Source organism: Phalacrocorax aristotelis, chromosome 6 (assembly GCF_949628215.1).
Source record: "Phalacrocorax aristotelis chromosome 6, bGulAri2.1, whole genome shotgun sequence".
Lineage (NCBI taxonomy): Eukaryota > Metazoa > Chordata > Aves > Suliformes > Phalacrocoracidae > Phalacrocorax > Phalacrocorax aristotelis.
The window spans coordinates 55784831-55806318 of record NC_134281.1 but is presented as its reverse complement, the minus strand read 5'-3'; the positions used below and the strand labels follow the sequence as shown (position 1 = coordinate 55806318).

The following is a 21488-nucleotide window of genomic DNA, read 5'->3' as shown; positions in this document are numbered from 1 at the left end:
AATTCAAAAACTGACTTTGGTTTTGTGTCTGCTTAAAGGGTGAATTTGACCAATGCTTCAGCATTTTATTGCAATAGTTTTGTAATGGCTATATATTTTAAAATTCCATTATAATATTTTATAGTAATGGATGACAACATGTTTGTGATGAATTTCATAAAATGTTTAGAGCATTTGGACTACATACGCTAATGTGACATTAGCTCAAAAATAATTGGAAATGTGTCCAAATATAAAAGCTTATGAAAAATCCTGTTAAATTATGTCACTGTAATGCTAGATCACTGGGTCTGGAAAAAAAACTTCCTCCCAGAAGAAATAATTTTAATGTAAAGGAAGTTTCAGTCATTTTCTAAGTTTCAGCCATGAATTAACGGGAGACCTTTCTGAACATCATCCCAGGGGACTGCTTGATGACACCCTCTTGAACCCTAATAATTTTAAGAATGTATTGCCAGTTTGCAACTAACAAATACTGTTACAGTTCTTTTAAATAGAGCATATCTGGTTGTTTAAAATGAAGTACAACTCATGTCTTTTTGTAATAGGGCTTAGCTGGACCAGAAGGTAACCCAGGTCCTAAAGGTGTAAGAGTAAGTAAGCATTTTAAGAATTTTGGCACGCATGTGTGTGTTTACCCATACATAAGAAAGGGGATGAGGAGTTTCATTCAGCTTTGCTAATTTTATGCCCACTGAACCACTCTGTCTCTGCAGAATCTGCTAAAGAGAAAACATAGTGTTTCTTTCAAAATACGTGTAAGGATTTCATTTTTTTTTTTCCCCATGGTGAGCAGCATAGAGCAGTGTTACGTTGCTGCCCTTCCTCTCACTTGGAATGCACGCAGGCAAGAGAAGGAAAGCAGTGCTGAACGTGGGGGTGTGAGAGCCGCGAGTGAAGAGGAGACGTTTCCTGCCTGAAGCATTATTTCCATAATGGAAGCTGTCAAGAAGGGAGATGCTATCTGACATTTGCAATCTGTAACAGCTACAGAGGTTGATAAAGGGAAACAGTCTTGTCACATAAAACTATAAAAGTGATCTTGAGGTTTTAGAATGGTCAGTTGTAGTCGCGTATAATCCCAGGGACCGAAGGCTCTTAACGCTCTGCTAATTCAAGGTTTGCTTTTGATTATTCTCAGAGGTAAAATAGGTTGGCTTTTTTCTGTTTGTTTTTGGTTTGTATTCAGGCACATGTGCATGCCTACTCATGCTTCTATTTTTTCAGACTGACTCTCACCTTCAGGCAGTAGACGTGGTTTTCCAGACACTTGCATGTTGCTGGTTGCACCTAGGATTTGAAGGAGCCTTTTGCTAGGTGTTTTCAGGCCCTCAGCTCATGCTGTACAGGTTGCTGAGCAGTGTGCTGTGTTCTCAAGTATCTATTAAAATAATCTAACTGCACTGCTAGGTCTGCTTTTCTTCTGTGTTTTTGATGTAGTTACTAAAAGCCTTTTACCTGCAGCAGCTTCTCAAACATATGTCTGGTTTTTTGGGGTGGGGTTTTTTAACGTTAGTTTTTATTACGGTGATGGAACAAATTAGTTTGTCAGAATCAAGCACCAACAGATACTGCACCCTCAGGGATTGTATCTATTACATTTCTTGAGTTTATTTTTGCTCAGATTCTCAATGCATTTGTCTCATTCTTCTCTCAACCAATAAGGCATTAAGTGATCTTGATCGTTTCCTGAAAAGTTACTACTACTCTGTTTACACAAAGCTAAAAATGGCCAATGTATGAATAATTTTAGGGAAAAATACCTGTCAGGTCCTATGGCTAAGTCCTGTATATTAAGTCTACAAGCAATTTCCAATTAAAATGATGATGCAGCCCTGTTGAGACATGCTGCTGTGCTGTGGAGGTGTATGGCAACATGACACATGAAGTACCTTTAGAGCTTGAAGTCTAGAATATTCCTGCAAGCAAACTATACTCTGCTTCTCAGCTGTTTTAAGAAACTAGAGGAAACAAAAAGTGCCTTTGTTTTCCTTAGTCATGAGGGCTGGATGACAAAATGGGCACTATCTTTCATAATTAAAAAAAAAAGGCAACCCCAAACCCCGAAATCATTACAACTGGAGGGCTGGAGGGAGAGATGAAAGCAAGGGATTCTTTTTAGTAACTAATAATATTTTTGTTCCAATCTCAGTTTTAATCTGGTGGCGCAGAATCCATCTCTACTACTATTTTTGTAAATTGTACTGTCATTTCTGCTGAGTCAACAGCACGTTTCTGTGTCCATACAACTGATTATATGAGAGGATCTATTTCTGACTTTGAGGGGAGGGTGGAAGAGAAATGCATTGTGACTGAGCTTTAAGAAAAACATTCTGTTTATGACGAGGTAAATGCTCTAGGACTCTTGCATATAGCAGCAATCACACAGTGTTATAAAATATAAGAACATCTTTTCTGATGTATTTAATGAATAAGATTAACTTCACCTTTTTCATATTTCATTTATTTTAATAAATAAGGACTCTGATGCAACTTTGCCTTCATAGTACTTTATTAATTGAGTCTCTACCCTTATAATAGGAAATCAATTTTGCTATCGTTTGGAGAGTAAATCCTAGTCACATATAAGTTGATTGAGCTTCACTGGTAATTTCAAATGAGCCTGAATTTAATCCCTGGATCTTGAACCCACAGTGGGCCACTATTGAGGGACAAGCAGCGTTGGTGGGAAGCAGACTTGTAATCAAGAATTGTTCTTACATTTTTAGGGTTTCATTGGACCTCCAGGTGTGGCAGGACAACCAGGACCTGAAGGAGAAAGGGTAGGTTTAACGGAACGTTAATGAAATATTGGTGTTTGGGCGGTAATGCAGTATATGTTAGAATGGGGAAAAAATGTACAAGGTATAACCATTCGTTTAAGTCTTTGGCTAAAAGAAAAACTGGTGTGGAGGAAATTAAATAAATAGGTCATATCTAATTAGTCTAATCAATGAAACGCACTGGTGCTAAAGTTAAATGGGGAGCAGATGCAAATTATTATTTGAATTTCATCTAGAGCTGCAATGATTAGGGGTATTTTTTCTTACCACTGAGGTCCATAATGAGTATTTTTCATTGACACAATTTCATTCAGTCAATAATTAATATCTGTCAGTTGTCAGATGGTGTTTGCAATAAAACCAGTCATGGAAATCTTAATTTCTGTCAGTCTGTGCTCAAGCTTTTTCTTGCTTTTCTTGAGCACAAAGGATGCCTGGCCACGTACTTTCATGGAAGCTATTGAAGAAGAGTACACCTACTTATGATGGGTTATTTCTTTCTCAGGGCATCCCAGGCTTCCGTGGAAAAAGAGGCCCTAAAGGGAGGCAGGTAAATCTTCTAACACTTGCTACAATTTCTGCTGCCAATGTAAATGCATCTGTAATTCACTCTGTAACTTTAATCAGCTGATTAAAATATTATTTTTGTCCATAGATGACTTTCTATTGTTTCCAGTTAGTACTTTGCAGTACTGCAAAATCTGTGCAGCTTGTAACTAGAGGAAGACTTAACATGATGAGCCTTACGGCTGGTTACTGATATCAGTTGCCTGAGGGTTAAAAGATGACAGAAACATATTCTGTAAAATTAGTGTTAGCCCAAGGTACAGATATGATGCAAGTTTCATGAGTCTGGTTTTGGTGTTGGTTTGAATGCAAATCAGCTGCTTCTAATGTCTGATATTTCTGGGCTACGGTAAATTAAAGCTGTCCTCTACTTAACATATATTTCTACAGCTGAGAATAAACACAAATCTGCCAAGTGTACATTATCAAGGTTTACATATTTCTTGTGGTATAACTTCAATGCCAAATGTTTTGTTTCCTGCTGCAACCTTATTATTTTAGGTCTTTGAAGCTATCCAGGAGTTTCCAATTTTAACTTGCTTGTGGTTTGAGTTTGGAAACTGTGATAGCATTCCCCAGTTGTGCACTCAGTTGTGCTCAACTGTTCGGATGGCTTTCATCTTGCATGTTGAACAAGCTTGTTCAGCAGTAGTAGTGTGATTACCATTGTTTGGCCCTTGATGTATGGAGGATTCTGTTTAATTATGTTTTGTTTTCTGTGTGATCTAACGCCGGCCAGAAAAGGCACTAGCCTTTAACAAAATTCCCTTTCATGTAAAGAAAGGCAAGCAGAGAAAAGTGCCATTAAGTTGATAGGCCACTCTTTCTGAAGCTGCTAACGTATTGTTAAGGTATAAAATCAGAGTAAGAATCTCATTTAATTATTCAGTTAGCAGGACAGGGTGCTCCTGTGCTTGTTGACCATATTGTAGTTTGCTTATAATTTGAATCAAATGCTACTTCGTGCATCTGTCTGTGTGCTGGGCAAGAAGGGGTCTGTGCCATCAGTACCTTGCAGTAGTTGGCAGTGTGTCGTGCTGGTGAGTCACTTGAAGCATTTAAGAACAAGGAGAACCTGGACAGAAGGCAAAGGCGCTTGCTCAGTGTGGAAAAGGAAGAGGAGGTGAGAGCAGGGTACTCTGAAAACATGTTTTGCATTATAGTCTCTTTCTCAGGGCAGGTTTCACTGAGCCTTCTGATTGCTAGTGTAGTAGTTCATTTCAATCCGTAGCAGCTGGTGCTGTGCGTGCTGTGGTAAGCAGTTATTTTTCATTTACAATAAGACCACAACTTCTATCAGTGCCAGGCTATGCTCTGGTAAGGACTTTTATTTACATAAATCAATTCAGAGATGTTACACATAGGTGACAGAGCACCAAAAGCACCTCTGCACAATGTCCACGATTACCTTAATTCAGTACTGATTGCTCTGTAATGTTGTCATTTCCTTAATCCCAAGGTTCATTCCAAATCCTTTCTATGATCTATAAAGTACTTATTTGACTAAAGGCCACTAATACAGGGACCAAAGCAGGAGAGCAATCACATGGGAACCTGGCCTGAAGTACTTGGCTGGATCTCAGGCTTAGAGACTGTGTATTATTTTAACCCCAGACGATGATAGCTGTCATAATGTCGTTCGACATGGTGTCCCGGGGTTAACGACGCTGGTGCTTTGGGGCAGGGAACTGTCGCTAAAGGAACTTTGGGAATTGCATAGTGCCTGAAGTCAGGCTCCTCACCTTGTGTTCTAGGGTGCAACTTATTGCTTTGGACAAAGCTTCTGTCAGTAATACGTGGGGGTGGGGAACCTACCTGTCTGACTGGCAGAGATCCTTCTGGAAGAAAACAGACCCCAAATATGATCTTACTTTTGGGAAGTATTGTTAAAGTATGAGAAAAGTGGATTGTATGAGGGATCGTACACTTACAAGTCAAAATACTACTACTTAGCAAGTTTATTGAACAGTTATTCATATTTGTAACATCTCTGGCATACTTGAAATGGAACAAAGTATTCAATTACCAAAATCTTTGTAGTGAAGATCGTAGAGATGATTTGTTTGAATTTTAGATTGGTTTTGCGTACATTGTGCTTTAAAGAAAATATTTCATAGTAAAAACATGTATTAAATGTCTTTCCATTGTATGCTTGTAATATGAATTTCAGCTAGTTCTGCAGTATTTTTAATGCATTGTCTGTCTTGTTAGTATGACACATAGTGCTTTCATGTACATGGTTTGATCACATTTGGGGGGATGTCTTTACATGGTTTTCTTCTGTATGGGATTACTTACAGCCAGTGATCAATGTGACAGAACCAACCTTGTAAATTATACCAAGAATTTATTAATCAAGTCCATTGTAACTGTAAAAACAGGTCAGGTTCTGTTTTATATTTAAATTATGAATAGTTGTCCTTTGTATGATTTATAGTAATGTTAAGTTTTAATATTGATATAATAAAACACTTGTTGCACAGTTGTATTATTATATTACTTCCAATTTTAGACTTCTGACTTTTCTCCTATGTTACAGTTTCCTTTCATTTTTCTACTTACTAAGATAGTTTTATCAGCATCAGTTAGAAGATGTGCTGTTGAGAATGGGATTATGATGTCTGTGAGTGATCTGTCGCTTTCATAACTCATGCTATGCTGGGTTCCTGCTGTATATAAACCATCATCTGTGACCTGCATCTATGATCTGGTGGCTGGTGAAACCGTCGCATTGCACCCTCCATTTCGCTTTTGATGCCTCATTTATGTGGTGGTGGTTTTTTGTTGTTGTTTTTTTTTTTTTTTAAATTATATTCATGTGTGTTATGGCAATTCTGCCTCTTCCAACGTCTACCAACAGTAGGCAGTGCAACCAAAATATTATGCTATTAAGGAAAGGGTAGTGAATTAATCTTTGTCTACATCCTATCAGCTGGTAGCTTTTAACAATGTGGGCAATGTCAAATACCCATTTTGCATGTGTAAAATTTACAGTACATTTTCAAAGTTGTGCAAAAATTTGGCCAATGGTGTACAGATTGAGGATCAATGAAATCTGCTTTCTTGAACGTTAACCTGTAAACTTCTACTGCTTAAATTATAAGGCAGTAACAATATAAAGACCTGTACTGTCAGATCATACAATTATGCCTATAGATTCTTATCTGTGAGTTCCATGATCAGATCCTGAATAAAAATTTCATCGTTGTGAGAGGCATTCCTATCTCTTGCATTCTTGAATTTGCAGGCGAATGCAGAAAAAACTCCAACCAAAATCAACCCAAAAGATGGTACAGGAAGGGTTAGGCATGTCTCAGATTAATTCATGGTATTGTGCATGATGATGGGAATTAGGAACCTGTTAAGTTGTTTCAGCATATTGCTTTAGCAGTGTGTATGCATATATACACACACAAACACCTGTCTGAACTTCTGTAGTATTTTGGCTTATTACTGGTGCCAAATATGGCTTAAGCAGTGCTTAAACTACTTTGATTTATGATGATTTTTCCACCTCCTTGCCGCAGTTTTATATTGTCTTCCTGACTGCTGTTCATATACTGTTGTATGATGATGCATATCCCCCCATTCCATTAAGGAAAGACACTGCTGTACTAAGTCCTGAGCTGGACAGCTATGTGGATGTCCTCCAAACAAGGTAGATTACAAAAGAGAAATTTATTGTACCTTTGACCTGCAGCAGGTTTGAACACAGTCTTACAGAGGCGAAAGGTTAATGCCTCAAAGTACTGTTCCTAATACACAGGGAGGGGTAAAAAGACATTCAAACATTGAAAAGACAAGAGTGTTTAATGTAAAAATTGCCGTAAGGTTGGAATTTAAGTGTTTTCCCCATGGAGATGGACTAGTAATGCTCCGGTGCTTTGTGGCTGACTTCTTGAGGTCAAGGCATATCTCAGTTACCTCAGTACTCTAATGTTGTGCAAGATTTTTCAGTTCTAGGCAAAGTCTCTTTCCTGTGAGCGCCTTAGCTTGGATTTTTTTCAGGCAGAATCCTTTCCCACTTGGTATTTTGCAATTTTGTGATAGGCTCTTTTATTGACCTTACCATGTAATTAAAAAGGATGTTGTCTTCTTTGTAGATCTATGCTCCGTCCTTTCTCCTAACTTTATGCAGTGATAGGAATCATGAAAATATTTCATGGTGCTGCCTCAGACTAATAGCATGAGTTTGCTGTTAGCTTCATGTGGCTCTTCCAGAGAAATAGTGAGATCTGCCTGGCAATAGTACACCGATAAAAATTAATTAAAAAAAAAACAACAAACCAAACAAACCCCAACCTCCAAAAAATAAACCCCAGATCACTTCTCCCCAGGAACTCATGCTTCTGCAGTGGGCAACACGGGAAAGAAGTAAAACAATCTGCAAAACCCTGAGAGGAAGCAAGAAAGGTTAGAGCCAGTAAGGTGGTGGATTTCCATTTCATTTTGCTTCTCAAGCAAGAAATGGAAATCCTGTTTCAAGCTTCGATGCTTGACTGGCCAGTCAGATTTCTTCCCTGTCCTAATAAACTAGTCTCTGAAGTCAAAACTCTGATAAAATGAAGAGGCTTTTCCATGTCTTGTTTGAGTTGTTGTTTCAGTCCCTAGATGCAGACTAAGGCAAGTGGTCACATTGGTAAGGATAGCATTGTGCCAGAAAGATGAAAAATTTAATTTCTAATGAACCTGTGTCACACTGAGACTGCAACCAGTCATATTTGGGGAAGAGTAAGGAGAGAACAAAAGACACACTTTTTAGTGAATGCTGTAGGTAACGGGGGGAAAAAAAGTATTTGAATTAAAAATACTAAATAGGAGAAAAGACTCCAAGCAAACAATTCAAGTAATACTTGTTTAATATTGCTCTTAAAGCATTCAGTCATCTGACTTTGCCCTATGCTTACATTGTGTATAGTTGTATCTTTTTTGGTTATGATTTTAGGAGACAAATAACTCCCTTCTGTTAATTTGAACCGTGCAGCTGAAACTCTCTGCTTCTCCCATTCCTCCATCTCTCTCCTTGAATCCAGTTGCTGATATCCTGATTTCTAATACGTGTAGGTAATCAGTGTTCAGACCACCTTCTGTGTCTTGGATAATAAAGAACAAGCATTCTCTCTTCTGCTTTAGGGTTTTCCAGGTGACTTTGGAAACAGAGGGCCTCCTGGTCCAGATGGGAATCCTGTAAGTATCAAATTGTGTGTTGATTAACATAACAAAGTTTGTAACACTCAATATTAACTCTCCTCCCAAATGGAAAGGAGACTTTACCTCAAAAGCAGTGTCTTGAAGTCCACAGGAACATTTCCGACTGTTACTTTTCCATGTAAATTACTAGGATAGTTCTGTAACAAGCAGTGGCATAAAAGAGAGAGAGAAAAGATCCAGCGAGCTGCTGAGAGAACACAGTTTCCGCTGCTGCATGTGCTGACTACCTTGAGAATCAGATGTCTTGCTGTCCTCATTGCATTACTGATGAATGTTTTGTCTTCAAGGATTCTTGCATTGGATATGAGTTTGTTTTTTAAACCATTATTCTAAGATCACCTTAATAAAATGGGATTCTGCATGTGTGCCAAAACCCTAGCTTTCGTATGCTTATGCATTTGATAGTTGATTTCATCCTTTGAGCTGTTGCTGAATGCAATTATGCTAGTATGTCTTTTAGTGCATTGTAATCAGTATGATAACAGCTTTGTCCTTGGCAGTGTGTGCAGGCTGAAGTGCTCTCGTGGTATGGTATTCAAACTGTGGCACAGTCACGTCACTTCGCTGGCTGCCCTCAAAGGATCTTTGCTGTCTTGCTGTATTTGTAGGGAAACTGTGGCTGCAGACTCCAAACTCAGGTTTCCTTTGATATGAGAAACCAGTGAAAGGGCTTTGGGCCAGACAAGGGAACAGAGATAAGTGCTGGGCGAAAGAGCAGCTGATTTGAATCTGCTTTGATTCTTGGATGCTCCTTTGGAAACTGCTTTCAGTTTGTGTCTAAAGGTTGTTCTGATATGGACCAGAGTCAGCGACTGGGCAGAGATGGCCTCCTTTTTGAAGGCCTGCCCTTTCCTGACGCATCTTAGAAAATTATTTTCAAAAAGTTTACATTAATTTTGCTGGCGGGTCATCAATGGTTGGTGTCGGCATTTGGAACATAGGAAAAAAATTATTTTGTGTTTCTGGTCCCCGAGGCAAAGATCCCCTTGTGGGAATGTCAGGTGATGTCTGTGTGGTGCTTTTCATCTTGAAAGCCCTCTGAGGGGTTGTGAGTGTCACCAGCTGCTTTGCAAATGATATAAAAAGGTTAGTTCTTCCTTCCCGTCCTCATACTCCCAAGTCTCCCTCCCTTCATGATAAAGCAGATATTGTCTTTTCCCAAGATCTGCAGAACAACAGTACTTTAATAGAAGCACGCTAAGAAAGCCTGGATCTGAAATTACAGACTTGCACTTTACAAAGAAGCCTGTTCTAAAGCAAGCATTTGCAAACAAGTTCCTTCTAATCTGCCAAGACAGCTGCTGATCTTACTGCTTTCTCAGACAGGCAGCAACCCCTCTCCCCTCCTCCCCCAAAACTCACCCCGCAGGGCTTGCTCAGGCGAGGGGCCAGAGCTGCAGCTGCAGGGGGCTGCAACGCTAATGGGATATTTACAGAGCCTGTTCGTGTGCTGGCAGTGGAGAGCAGGGGCTGCCTGGGAGGCCTGTGGTGGCAGGAACTTGAAGGGAAGACGTTTCTTCCCATGTGCTGACTTGACACTAATAACATTTGTCTCCATGCTTAGTTTCTTCTGCTTAACAGAGTAATGCCATCCTTCATTTTCACAACACCCTCTCAATTCTCTGAGGATGTCAGTCTGCCTTGGAGGACGTTGCTAGAGCATTCAGCTTCCCCTGTGGTTAGGTCGGTGTGTAGGCACCAGAGAAGGGAGGAGAGCATGAGGGTGTCCTCTGTGCCATGCCCAGCAGCCATGCCCTGTTGGGCAGCTTCAGAATGGGCTCAGATTTGCTTGCATAAAAATTCCCCTTCGCTGTGGGTGCTGATGGGCTGCAGTGAACCCTATGTATCATATCCACCGAGTAGCAGGTCCCAGGTGTTGGGACAGCCTGCGTGAAGGATGCTGACCTGGAGGGCTACAATACCCCTTTCATGAAGGGCAAAGAGACTTTGGCAACTGTTTTCCACAGCGTTCAGGATTTTAGGCTCTCCTGAGTTAAACTTGAGGGCAACAGAGGCAGCAGTAGGGTACTATTGACTTTGTTACTTCTCCATAAACAAATACAGTACAAATACGGTAGTTCGTATCATGAAATAATTTTATAAAGAGTTGCCTTTAATTTGCAAAGGTCTTTCTATGAACTGAGCCAGTGTCCTATTTGTCTTTCAAAGGAACCTTAATAAATTCTGGTGATTTTTTTTCTACCCCAAAAAAATTATTTTTTCTTCATTCCACTTTAAATATCATAACAAATCTCATATTCCTTGGTAATGCAAGAATGATTACATGATGCAAATATCTTGAGACCTAACTCCACAATCAGGGATTTTAATAAGCATGCTCCCCTGTACAGTGATAAGCTGTCATTCGTCAGGAGCTCTGTAAAAATCCCAACAGACTTCCTCTGCAGATCACTTTTGTTTAACTTATCACTGGGAATTTTTTTAAATTGTAATATTCAGATGATCTAAAATTCATTTTCTTCGAAGGGAATTGTTGGTGGTGTTGGTCCTCCTGGATTTCCAGGACTAAGAGTGAGTACCCTTTTATTACTTTGATGTGGCTTCATTAGACTATTTGTCTTGTTTGTTTGTGAAATAATAAAAACAAATATAAGAATCCAGGAGTTTAAACAGCTTTTGTTTCAGTTAGCCATGGTTTTAATTAAAATGACTCTACGAAATGGCTGTCATATTGCTGGTATGGAGTATTTCTATATTTGGTTTGGATTTGTATAGTTATTTCTGATCTGGTGTGTCTCGGGTTTTTTTTCCTTTTATTTGAAATAAACAAGTTTTCTAGTTTATACCCCTAAAGCCCACATTACTTTTTGAAAAAGTGCAATACTTTCAAACATTTTAACAACCACAGCCCTCATTCATTCCTGTATACGGCAACCAAATTCTAAGCAGAATTCCTAAACAAAATTACTTATATACAGTATCGTATTCAATTTTTTTTTTTTACATTTTTAAAATAAGGTTGTGGTGCTTATTATGGGGCTGCAAGCTGTAGTTGTCTAATTACAGTTGCACCAGAGAAGCTCTGTGACATGAATGAGTCCTGCAGGAGGTAGGAAGGAATGATACTTTCATACTGCGTAGTCTTAGTCCCTAATTTTAAGTTGTTCATGTGTTTACTGATAGAGGATCTGGATTTGATTCTTTATGTTGGCACAATCAAGGCTGGCTACCCAGCTGAGTTCATGGTTCATAACATGTGGGACAAAATAGCATGTTTACACTTGATTTAAGAAAGCCATGATTGTCTCCAGTGGTGTTTGGTGGGTTTGGGGGGTTTTTTGGTGGTGTTTTTGTTTTGTTTTTTATATGTAGATATCTGAAACATTCTTGATAGCTTGTTAGTTTATACTGATGGTTATCTAACTTTTCCTTTGAAGTATGACGGTTGAGTGCCATTATTATTATATTTTTAATGATATGCCCAGAACAAAAAAATGTTATAAGTCATCCCTTGCTGCCTGATTGGGATTGTTATGGCATTGCTATAGTGAAGGCACACAAGCTTGGTCAAGGAACCTCTGTGGCTTCCAGCCTTCATCATCATGCAAACAGGAATCATTGTGTTCTTGTGAGTTTACATATTTGAGCCAGTTGAGCCGCTCGTGAGCCTAGAGGTTGCACTCTTGAGAATTTACTTTGAAGTATACTATAGTTTGTTTTTCTTACATGACCGTCATTGGAATTTTATCTCAAGGACCTTCATAATTGCACAAATGTATCTGAACTTTTAAAAAAGCTTATATATGACTTCTAAAAAGATACTGTTACTGATTATTTTGACTAAAGGTTAGTCAGCAGTTTAGCCCTTCCTAGAATTTGTCAGCATAAATGTTTGCATGGTCAAAGCTCTTTTTGCCATATTGATGAGTTGCAGTCATTTATATAGGCCCATTTTCAATCAGCAGTCCAAAACCTTTGCCACTTGTACACAGCTGAAATACAACTATAATGAGAGCTGTTTCTTGGAAGAGAAAAAGTTGATGGCGTATTTAGATTGTGGGTAGCTTGAAATCAATAATTGCTTTTCCTGTGAACTCCATGTGAATGGCCTGCCACCTCTTGTTTGTATGTGGGGCTCTCTTGCACAGTTCCGGCTGTGTAAGGGCATTGATTATGTGCCCGTGTGCTCTGCATAATTTGTATTCAAAGACAAGGAAGTAAAGCATAGCAACTGATATTTCTTTCTTCATTATCTACAATTACAAAGCTAATTCTTCCTGTGTATAGGTTTTTAGTTTCACAGTGTGACAATTTGGAACAGGACTCTTACAGGGAGTGTGCTGATATTCATATCTTTCCTTGGAATGAGAGTTTGACCCCTAGAACTGTTAGAAGCTTTACATCTGCTGCAGCTCCATTTGACTGCAAGGAATTAGGGGTCTTTTATGGAGCAGAGAGCTCCTTTGATCCATACACTTGTGTGTTTGTAGTTGGGGTGTATGTGTATGTGCTGAAAAACAATGACATTTTTTGGAAGCAGAAATAATTTTGCAGTTGAGCTTCTGGTCTTAATAGAGTTTAGTGCTTGGGATGACAAATGTGTGAACAAAAATATGTATGGACAAGTGCTTATGACGAAGAAATGCGGCTTCATAAAGGTAGGGTCATGGTACATACTTTTGACAGCTTAATAGACCTTACAGGTATATTAGAGTTTTTTTAAAGGTGTCTTCGTTTATTTAGCCAAGACACATTAGCATTGCTACTCAGAGGCAATTAACTCTCCGTGGTTTATAAGACCTTACTGGTACAGTAAGATTTTGCAGTTGAGGAAAATGGCCCAGCAACATTTCCTCCAGATTTCTGAACACCCTTTGGAAGTTTCCAAAGCATCAGCAAATGTAGTTGGAGTTTTGAAATAGGGTTGGAACATGGCTAAGGAGGACTTTAGTATCTAGTGGTATGAGTCTTTTGTGGACACTAACACAGTGCATAGACATCATCAGTAAAATTTACTGTTATGCACTCTGCTGTGTCTCTGCATTACAACATATTAGCTACTTTGGTTCCCACTTTCCCAGTCAGTAAGAAAATTGGAAGAGTTGTGCTTGTTTCAGAGTTTCTTTACAAGGGACCATTGCACTTTTTAAACTGTAGCAGAATTTTGCCAAGACCCCAGGGGAATTTTGGGTGACCCCAGCAACCCCAAGTACACCTTGTGTGGTGCAGCCCTGTTCCTTGACCACACCTGCTCTCCAAACGCATTTGTGCACCCTGGCCTCTGTTTTCACATGGCCCTTATTCGGGCAGATGCTAGTGGTCATCCAAAATGCACTAAAGAACTAGAGACCTCAGTGTTTGTTCTAAAATACTTAGTTATACCACATTATACTATTACAAGATGCAATATTGGACACGAGATTAAATATATTATTCTGGCAGGAACAAGCAGCAATAATTCAAGTAGCTTGTCTGTGTTTGTTCATGAGAACAATGGCAAAGTGAGCAGCATCAGCAAGTTGGGTCCAAGAATTTCTTCCTTCCATGACTTTCTCAATATACAAAGCTGTCGCCAAGTTCAGCGTTTTGGCTGGCTGAGCAGTCAGTCTCTCAATTTGCAAGGCCATGAGTTTTAATAAGATTAAGGCTTTCAGAAAATTTATGACTACAGTTATCAGAGCTAGCTTTTCTTTTTACATTTTTTTCTTAAAAATAAAACAAAAAACATACTAGGAAGCATTAGTTTTCCTCTTCTGGTGTCTTAGCTTTTTGACAGGTAAAAGCAATTTGGTTTTAGTTTCACTTGTCACATTGAAATGGTGGAAAAGGTACGCTTTATGTAGCTGAAGTAATTTTTGTTTTCTATCTGTCAGCAAGTTTTAACTAAACTGATAAGTAGGTGCTAACACAAAGCAAGGCTGTTGTAGGTGGAGGACAATTTAAAAATCTGACTTACTAATGGAACCCTTTTATCAGTGAGATCACTTTTCAGTTTTATTTTTGTGTAATTCCAGTTCTTTGCTCTTAATTATGTCAGCCAGTATCTCTGGAGACTGTGACAGGAGTTTCAACCTGGATTTTGTAAAGCTGTTTTGAAACTTCTTCCCACTGTGTTTGTAAGCTAAATTTCCCAGCTCGGTATCCCTGTGATTTTTCAGCCAATGCTATTGTTACCGTAAGTATGCATTTCAACATACAGTATCATTAATATGGAAATGCCTTGCTGAACTAGAACATATAGCACAAGTAAGAGACAGCTATGTAAAAAATTTATCTTGGTATCAGCTAACATGACAGAATATGTCATTTAAGCAGCCATGGAAAGCTAAAGCAATATAGAGTGGCAGTTTTCCTGGGAGCTTTACCAAGCACCGTTGAGATGCTGAGTCAACAGTCTTCCTTTTTCTTCAGTGAGCCATGAGTCTGATGATGGCTGCAGAAGAGTGTTTTTGCTAACATGGCTGAAAGAGTCTCCAGAGAATAATGAATGTGTGCTGAACTGGAAATCAGTAGGTGTCGATCTCATCTTTTCCACGTCACTCTCGGCAAGTGGCAAAAGATTTCTGTATTCGCATTTGTTGCTAAATACTTGCAGAGGCACAGAGGTATGACACTGCCTTTTTTCTTTTCTTCCTCTTTTCCCCAGAGGTAGAGTAGGCAGAAAGTAGATAGAGTTTTCCCTCTGTAATAGAGTTTTAGCTATTGCTAAGTCATTTCTTACGTTTTATCTTACCGTCTTTCATTAATATTATTGCTGTTGCTGTGTTGATCTATTAAGGTTCTTAATTTCTTTCATTACTGGTTCACTTTTTCAAGTCATAAAACTCTCCATATAAATCCCAGAAAGAAGAGATGTAGTAAGGGCTTTGAAGGTGCGTGAGAACAGAAGAAGCCAGCATGCCCGTCAGAATTTAGGTTAAGTTTGTGCACTTGGTATTTTGGAAGAATCCCATCTTTTTTTTTTTTTTTTAATTTGTAGAAGTCACTGAGAGATGAGAAATCCTAGAAAAAGTTACTTTTTATGGCACTAAACATGGTAGAATAATTCCTTTAAGGTGAATTCGATGCTTACAGAATAGTGATGTCGTGTAACCCTAAGTACAGAGGGAATAGCCACCAAATGTGCAGCTGCAGTACAAAAGAAAGCTTCCTTATTCTGCATTGTCTAATGCACTACTATGTGCTCTTGAATACATAATCTACAGGAAAAAAGAGGGAACTTCGGTTTCTTGTGTTTCTGCTGATGTGGCTGGGAACTGTAAAGGTGGAGGGCTAGTAACAGGGATACTTTTTCCCCAAGAAATTAGCCTGAAAAAGATTTTGGTTCCTCTCTGTGTTGCAGAAAGTGCTATGTTCTGTTACAAGTCTTTAAGTTACTCCATTTCATCAAATGTGTAATGCAGTTACCTTTCTTGCTGTCTCGTAGGGAGGCGTCGGGCCAGCAGGACCGAGCGGACCATCAGGAATTCCAGGGCCCACGGTATGGTGCGAAACGATCCCACAGCCCGGTGCCTGTGCTGCTTTCCCAATTATAGACCAACATTGGATTTTGTTTTCTTCATTTTAATAGGGTCTCCCAGGGAGTGTGGGACAGCCTGGAATGAAAGGTGATAAGGTGATTTAAATATTTCTATTATCTTAGAGATATACAGTTCTTTCAGACTCCTTTCATTAAATCTTGAGCAAAATAATGTACTTGACAAAACCTTCCCTGTTTTAACTTTGATTTCTTTTCTGACTTTTATTTTTTTTTAAATTGCTTCAGTCTCACAATCTGGTACTTTAGACAAACGTACTTCTGGACAGAGCACTTACTACTGGGCATAACAATATACAGTGCTGTGTCCATAGGGTTTCTTGGAGGGGGTGCTTCAGTGCAACATCTTGCATTGGCATTCAAAGATCTGTGTTATCTTTAAATACTGAATATGGAATTATTCTTTTTCATTCTTTAATTCTGATAACTACCTCATTTTAAGCTACATACATATGTCTGTATAAAATAATATGTTGTTTAGGGTGAACATGGCCTTGCAGGAGAGCCAGGAGACCAGGGGTACCCAGGAGACAAGGTAATTTATAATTGCATTGTTTTACAAAGTTGTGCAATTTCAGCAACTTCATCAGGTTTCTAAGTCTCTTAGAATGCAACAAGTCAGTTGCATAAAAGTAGAATGCAGTAGTAAAAGTTTCTGGATGCCACTGAATTACCATATTTTTAAGAAATGCTAATTAAAACTTAGTTATGGAAAGTAGCGAGCTGAGACAAGTAAAGGGCATGGGCAGAATTCTGGCTGCCGTGTGTTCAGAGGTGCATCAAACAAGAAAAGAATTATGGTAAGATCTGAAACCTGCTAAGAAACTGATGAAAAGGATATTTTACCCTTGAGCCTTGAGGTTCATCTGCAGCTCACCTGGACCAACTGTAGCTAGCAGCAGCACATAGTTTCACAATATGAAGGAGCATGCCAGACTGAGATAAATATCTTTTCTGCTTGGCTAGTACATCAGAAGTCACTGAAATAGCACATCCTGTGAGAATTCTTTTGATGAAAGTTGAATTTAGAAGACATTTCTCATCCTGCAGAATTATTTCGAAGCCCGTTTCAAGTGGCAAAGTGTAGCACTCTATTGCTTCCACCATAATACAACAATACATTTTCATGTGTATTTAATAGCTTTCTTTTTTTTTAGGGTGCTCTTGGTTTACCAGGACCCCCAGGGATCAGAGGAAAACCAGGACCCCCAGTAAGTTTACACATCGATTTTTTTTTTTTTTGCTCTCAATATGTCACTATGTTGTTATATTTGCTACTTCTTTGTATCTTATGTTCACACTGCATGTAATCCTCTAGAAGCTACCTAATTCAAAATAAACAAAGAATAAGGTCTAAGCTGCCTTTATTTCTAGCGACTGGTTAGTGAGTGAGTCAGATCCTAACGTGTGAGATTTTATTACAGAGATCAGTATGTGTCAGATTTTAATAGGGGAGTGCACAGAATATTAGGTATTCTGTGACAGTCACTTTGTGGGGGAATAGACATGTTGGTAATGTTTGAAACAAATCCACTGAGAGCTTTGGGAGCTGCCAAGATGACCATTTGGGTTAGCTGGATTTGGAGAGTGTGTGGGAAATCTCATTAATAATGGCCAGTCATTTCTCATGGGGGTGGGAGTAGTCCCGAATTCCAGTATTTGCTGATTTTTAACAACTTGAAAGGCATCTGTGTAGTGCTGCCACTTCTGCTGGTTTTGTAAATGTTGAGCCAGAAAAAACATTGCACAGGATTACCTGGCTTTTTCCTCACCTGTCTTTAGCGCTACTATCTGCCTCTTCTGTGTGTATAATTAAAAGCTGCCAATGCTTAATGTTGTTAAAGAATTAATCACTCCAGCCTTAATTTTCTTACAAGCAATCAAACCACTATCTGGTAAATGTACTTAGACCTCATAAATGTCACAGGCCCTTAAACTCAATAAAGAAATACTGTCTTTGTCCCAGAGATTTTATAATACAAACACTAATCCTGAAAAAACTTAAACCAATTTGCTTAAGTTTAGATGGGAAAACTTAGATTATTTTTTTTTTGCCTTTAAAGATCTAAGCATTTTCATTTAAAGATAAGCATGTGAATTGGACCATTCCTGAACAGTTTCAGATTTTAAGCACAAGCGGAATGTGATCAACCTTTAGACTTACGCTAAATTAAGATATGAGACCTTAGTCCTGCAAGTAATATAATTTTCAACTTCGTAGAATACATTTACAATAAAATATTTTCCAGGTCAGGCTTTAATTTTGCTCGGGAAACACCTGGTTATAGCAGCAGCAGCAAACTTTTAAAAATGTGGAAGAACATCTATAATTTAGAGAAATATTTTGGTCAGTTTTTAGGTGTGTCAGTGTTTGTATATCATGGAATCTCTATAACATGTGGATAGGACCTAATTTTACTATTATTAATCACAAAACTGCCATTTCTTTGGCCATGATTGGATACTTAAACTATATGTTAAGATACATAAACAAATATCCATAACAGCTCCTGGACCTTTAAATAGTACATAGTTTTTATTGTGAAAACAGCTATATACTTCAAAGGGGTTTTTCATATGACTGCTTGGACCATTCCAAACCTCCCAATTTTATTTGTCTAAAGTTGTGACTTCAGAGTGATACAAAGGAGAACTAATCTTAATTGAATCCAAAGAGAGGCAGTTATAAAATTTTCTATTTAGTGGAAAAGTCATCTCAACACTTTTTTGGCTTTCTTTTTAATAAATGTTTTTAAAATCTTCATAACAATCTGTTTTTAAAAAATAAATTATCATCAAAAATCTAACTGTTTGGCTTTTTTTAAGGGGAAAATTGGAGATCCTGGATCCCATGGGCCATTGGGTCCTCCAGGACCTGAGGTAAGAAGTGGCTTGATAGAACTAAACTGAATGTCATTTAGTTCTAAATTGCAAAAATCAGAGGTAAATGGGTTTACTTGACAAAAGATTGTTGTCTTGGTTGAATTAGAAAATACTTCTTATTCAGTCATATATGATGAATTCATTCTCGTCCATAAAGTATAAAAGATTCTAGCTCATAATTTTTAATGCAAAAATATTAATATACAGGATCTTTTAATACAAAGTAGCTCCTCATTTGCCTGTATGATTAGGCTTTCTTCTCTTTTGAATCCAGGTGTTATGGATTACACCTTGAATGAGGCTCATGTGATTTCTCAGGCACACTTCCATTCATGAATTCTACACCATGTTTACAAATGGGATTTTCCAAGGCTGGTTGCATATTTATCTCTTACAAACTAATTTTATTTGCAAGGAATGCAAAGAATAAACGACAGATATATAAGAAGTGTTGCCAAGCACTTGAACTTAGCCCAAGAACTGTACAGTACTATGGAAATCTGCACAAAACTAAGTCAGTCTCTGAGTTGTTCCATTTTGGTGCTTTTTGGTATTTATACCATTTTCTATAGGAAAAATTGCTGTGGACTGTACAGGAAAGATATGCATACGCGCATATATTTGCTGGAGAGAAGAAAGCAAAAAATGCAGGTTTTTCTCTTTAATCAGTCTCCTCCAATGGATGTGGTTTTTGTTTGTTTTGGGGTTTTTTTTTTTAAGATGTCTGGAAGTTAGGAGGTGTTAGCAATGATGGTTGTTCTGGCCTTGCAAGATTCAGCAACCCTGGGAGCCTATCTCCTCAAACCAAGGCTCTATATTCTTCCCTTTTTTAATAGGGAGCCCAAGGCCTCTGATCTTCAGAGAAGAAATTACTGGGTTTTAATACTTTGTTGTTATAGCTCCTCTAAATCCTAAAGAACACAGTTTCTTCTTGGAGATAAGCCCTCATTGAGAGACAACTCCCAGGGAAATGTGTTGTAGCAACACAAGATGATCTTTTCAGAATAAGCCAATATGTTTTAGTCAATAGGGAGAGGGTATTTTCATGCCCTTCCTTTAGAATGAACAAGGCCCAAAGCCTGTGCATGCTGCCCACAGCTGCCTCCCTCTGTGGCTCGGGATTTTGGATTGTTACTGAGAGAGATCCTTGCATCATCTCTTCTCTTTGTATGCGTTCCAGCAAGGGACACCTGTGGCAGGTTAATATCAAACTGCTGGTCTTGAAGCTTGTGTCCTGGTGACCCTGACGCCTATCCTGACAGCCCTTCACAGTTCCTTACTCCAACCCAGGCACGCTATTCCTTTGGGCCTGCGGAGAAATTCATCCTTCGGGGCTGGTACCCTCAGGGCAGATACGGATGGGAAAACTTCCTGTCTGAAAAGCTCAGTATTTCCTTTTGTTTCCTTTTGCTCAGGGGCGCAGAATTACTTCAGCCATTAGAAGGCAGATAAAGTGGTTTATTTTAGCTAATTAAAGCTTGAGTGTCCAGGTATTTTTCTTTGAATAACTGCCTGCAAAATGTCAGGTTTAAAGCTACAAAGCAATGTTTCTCTTAACTTTAGTCACGCAAGGCAGATCCAAATAAAGTCATAGAAGTTTTGCTTTCTTTTACTTCATAAAAACATGGTCACCATATGGCAAAACAGCAGAAATAGAAGGGACATAGAACAGCAGTATACCAGGAGCTTGAACAAATTGGGAATACTAGGAGTTCAATAATAAAAGGAATTTTAAAAACCAACTTAAAACTGAAGATTGTATCCCTGTTACTTTGCCTTATAAAAATAGGCTAGTTGTTGTTGCCAGAAGCTATTTAGACACAACTGGATATATGAAGTATGAGCAATTAGTGCAGATTTTCCTACAAGAAAAGCTTACTGTCATATGTCTAATCATGTCTTTTCTAAAAACAGACAGCTAGCAGGTCAGACGGGGCTGCTGTCCTCGTTCCTATTTAATTATCTGAATGGTCAGGCTTCCTGTGACCCCATGTAGAAAACAGACATTACATCCTTTACTGCATGTTCCCCCTGATGGTTCTGGAAACAGCAGAATGTGATGTATTAGTGTCTTACAAGTGGAATACTTGCAATTTGGTATGGACGTGACAACCCATACTATATGCCTTCTAGGAAAGATTTTATTAAAAAAAAAAAAAAAGGCTGTGCTGGGATTTGTTGGGTGTTGCTGTGAGCAGGAGGAACAAGGCTGTGATGGCCCAGTGGCAGGACCTGTCAGATCCTACTTCAAACTGTGTCTCTCCCCTTTTGTCCAACACTAGGACAGCGGGATTTATACATGTGCCCTGTCACCATATTCAAGCTTGTTTTGGGTATACGTGAAATAAGAAACTGGGGATCCTTTGGTCTCTCGAATTACACATATGATTATGTATTTCATTTCCAGTATAAAGAATAAGCAGCCATATCCCTAATTTTCTTCCTGTGTAAATCAGGCACTGCAGCAGCTGAAGTCTGTAGTTATCTCTGCGCACAACAGTGGGAGTGGGCCTGGCAGGATTCATTCATCCTCCTGGGTTTTGGGG

General features: G+C 38.7%; 1 protein-coding gene across 2 annotated transcripts in view; it reads left to right on the top strand.

Annotated features, from left to right (window-relative positions):
• COL24A1 (collagen type XXIV alpha 1 chain) overlaps positions 1-21488 on the top strand; it is a 149750-nt gene that overhangs the window by 40776 nt on the left and 87486 nt on the right. For both annotated transcript variants that reach the window (XM_075098056.1, XM_075098055.1), the window contains exons 10-19: positions 549-593; positions 2730-2783; positions 3289-3333; positions 8484-8537; positions 11049-11093; positions 15949-16002; positions 16093-16137; positions 16541-16594; positions 17217-17270; positions 18886-18939. In XM_075098056.1, the coding sequence (XP_074954157.1) occupies positions 549-593; positions 2730-2783; positions 3289-3333; positions 8484-8537; positions 11049-11093; positions 15949-16002; positions 16093-16137; positions 16541-16594; positions 17217-17270; positions 18886-18939 (504 nt within the window). The remainder of the gene's footprint in view (positions 1-548; positions 594-2729; positions 2784-3288; positions 3334-8483; positions 8538-11048; positions 11094-15948; positions 16003-16092; positions 16138-16540; positions 16595-17216; positions 17271-18885; positions 18940-21488) is intronic.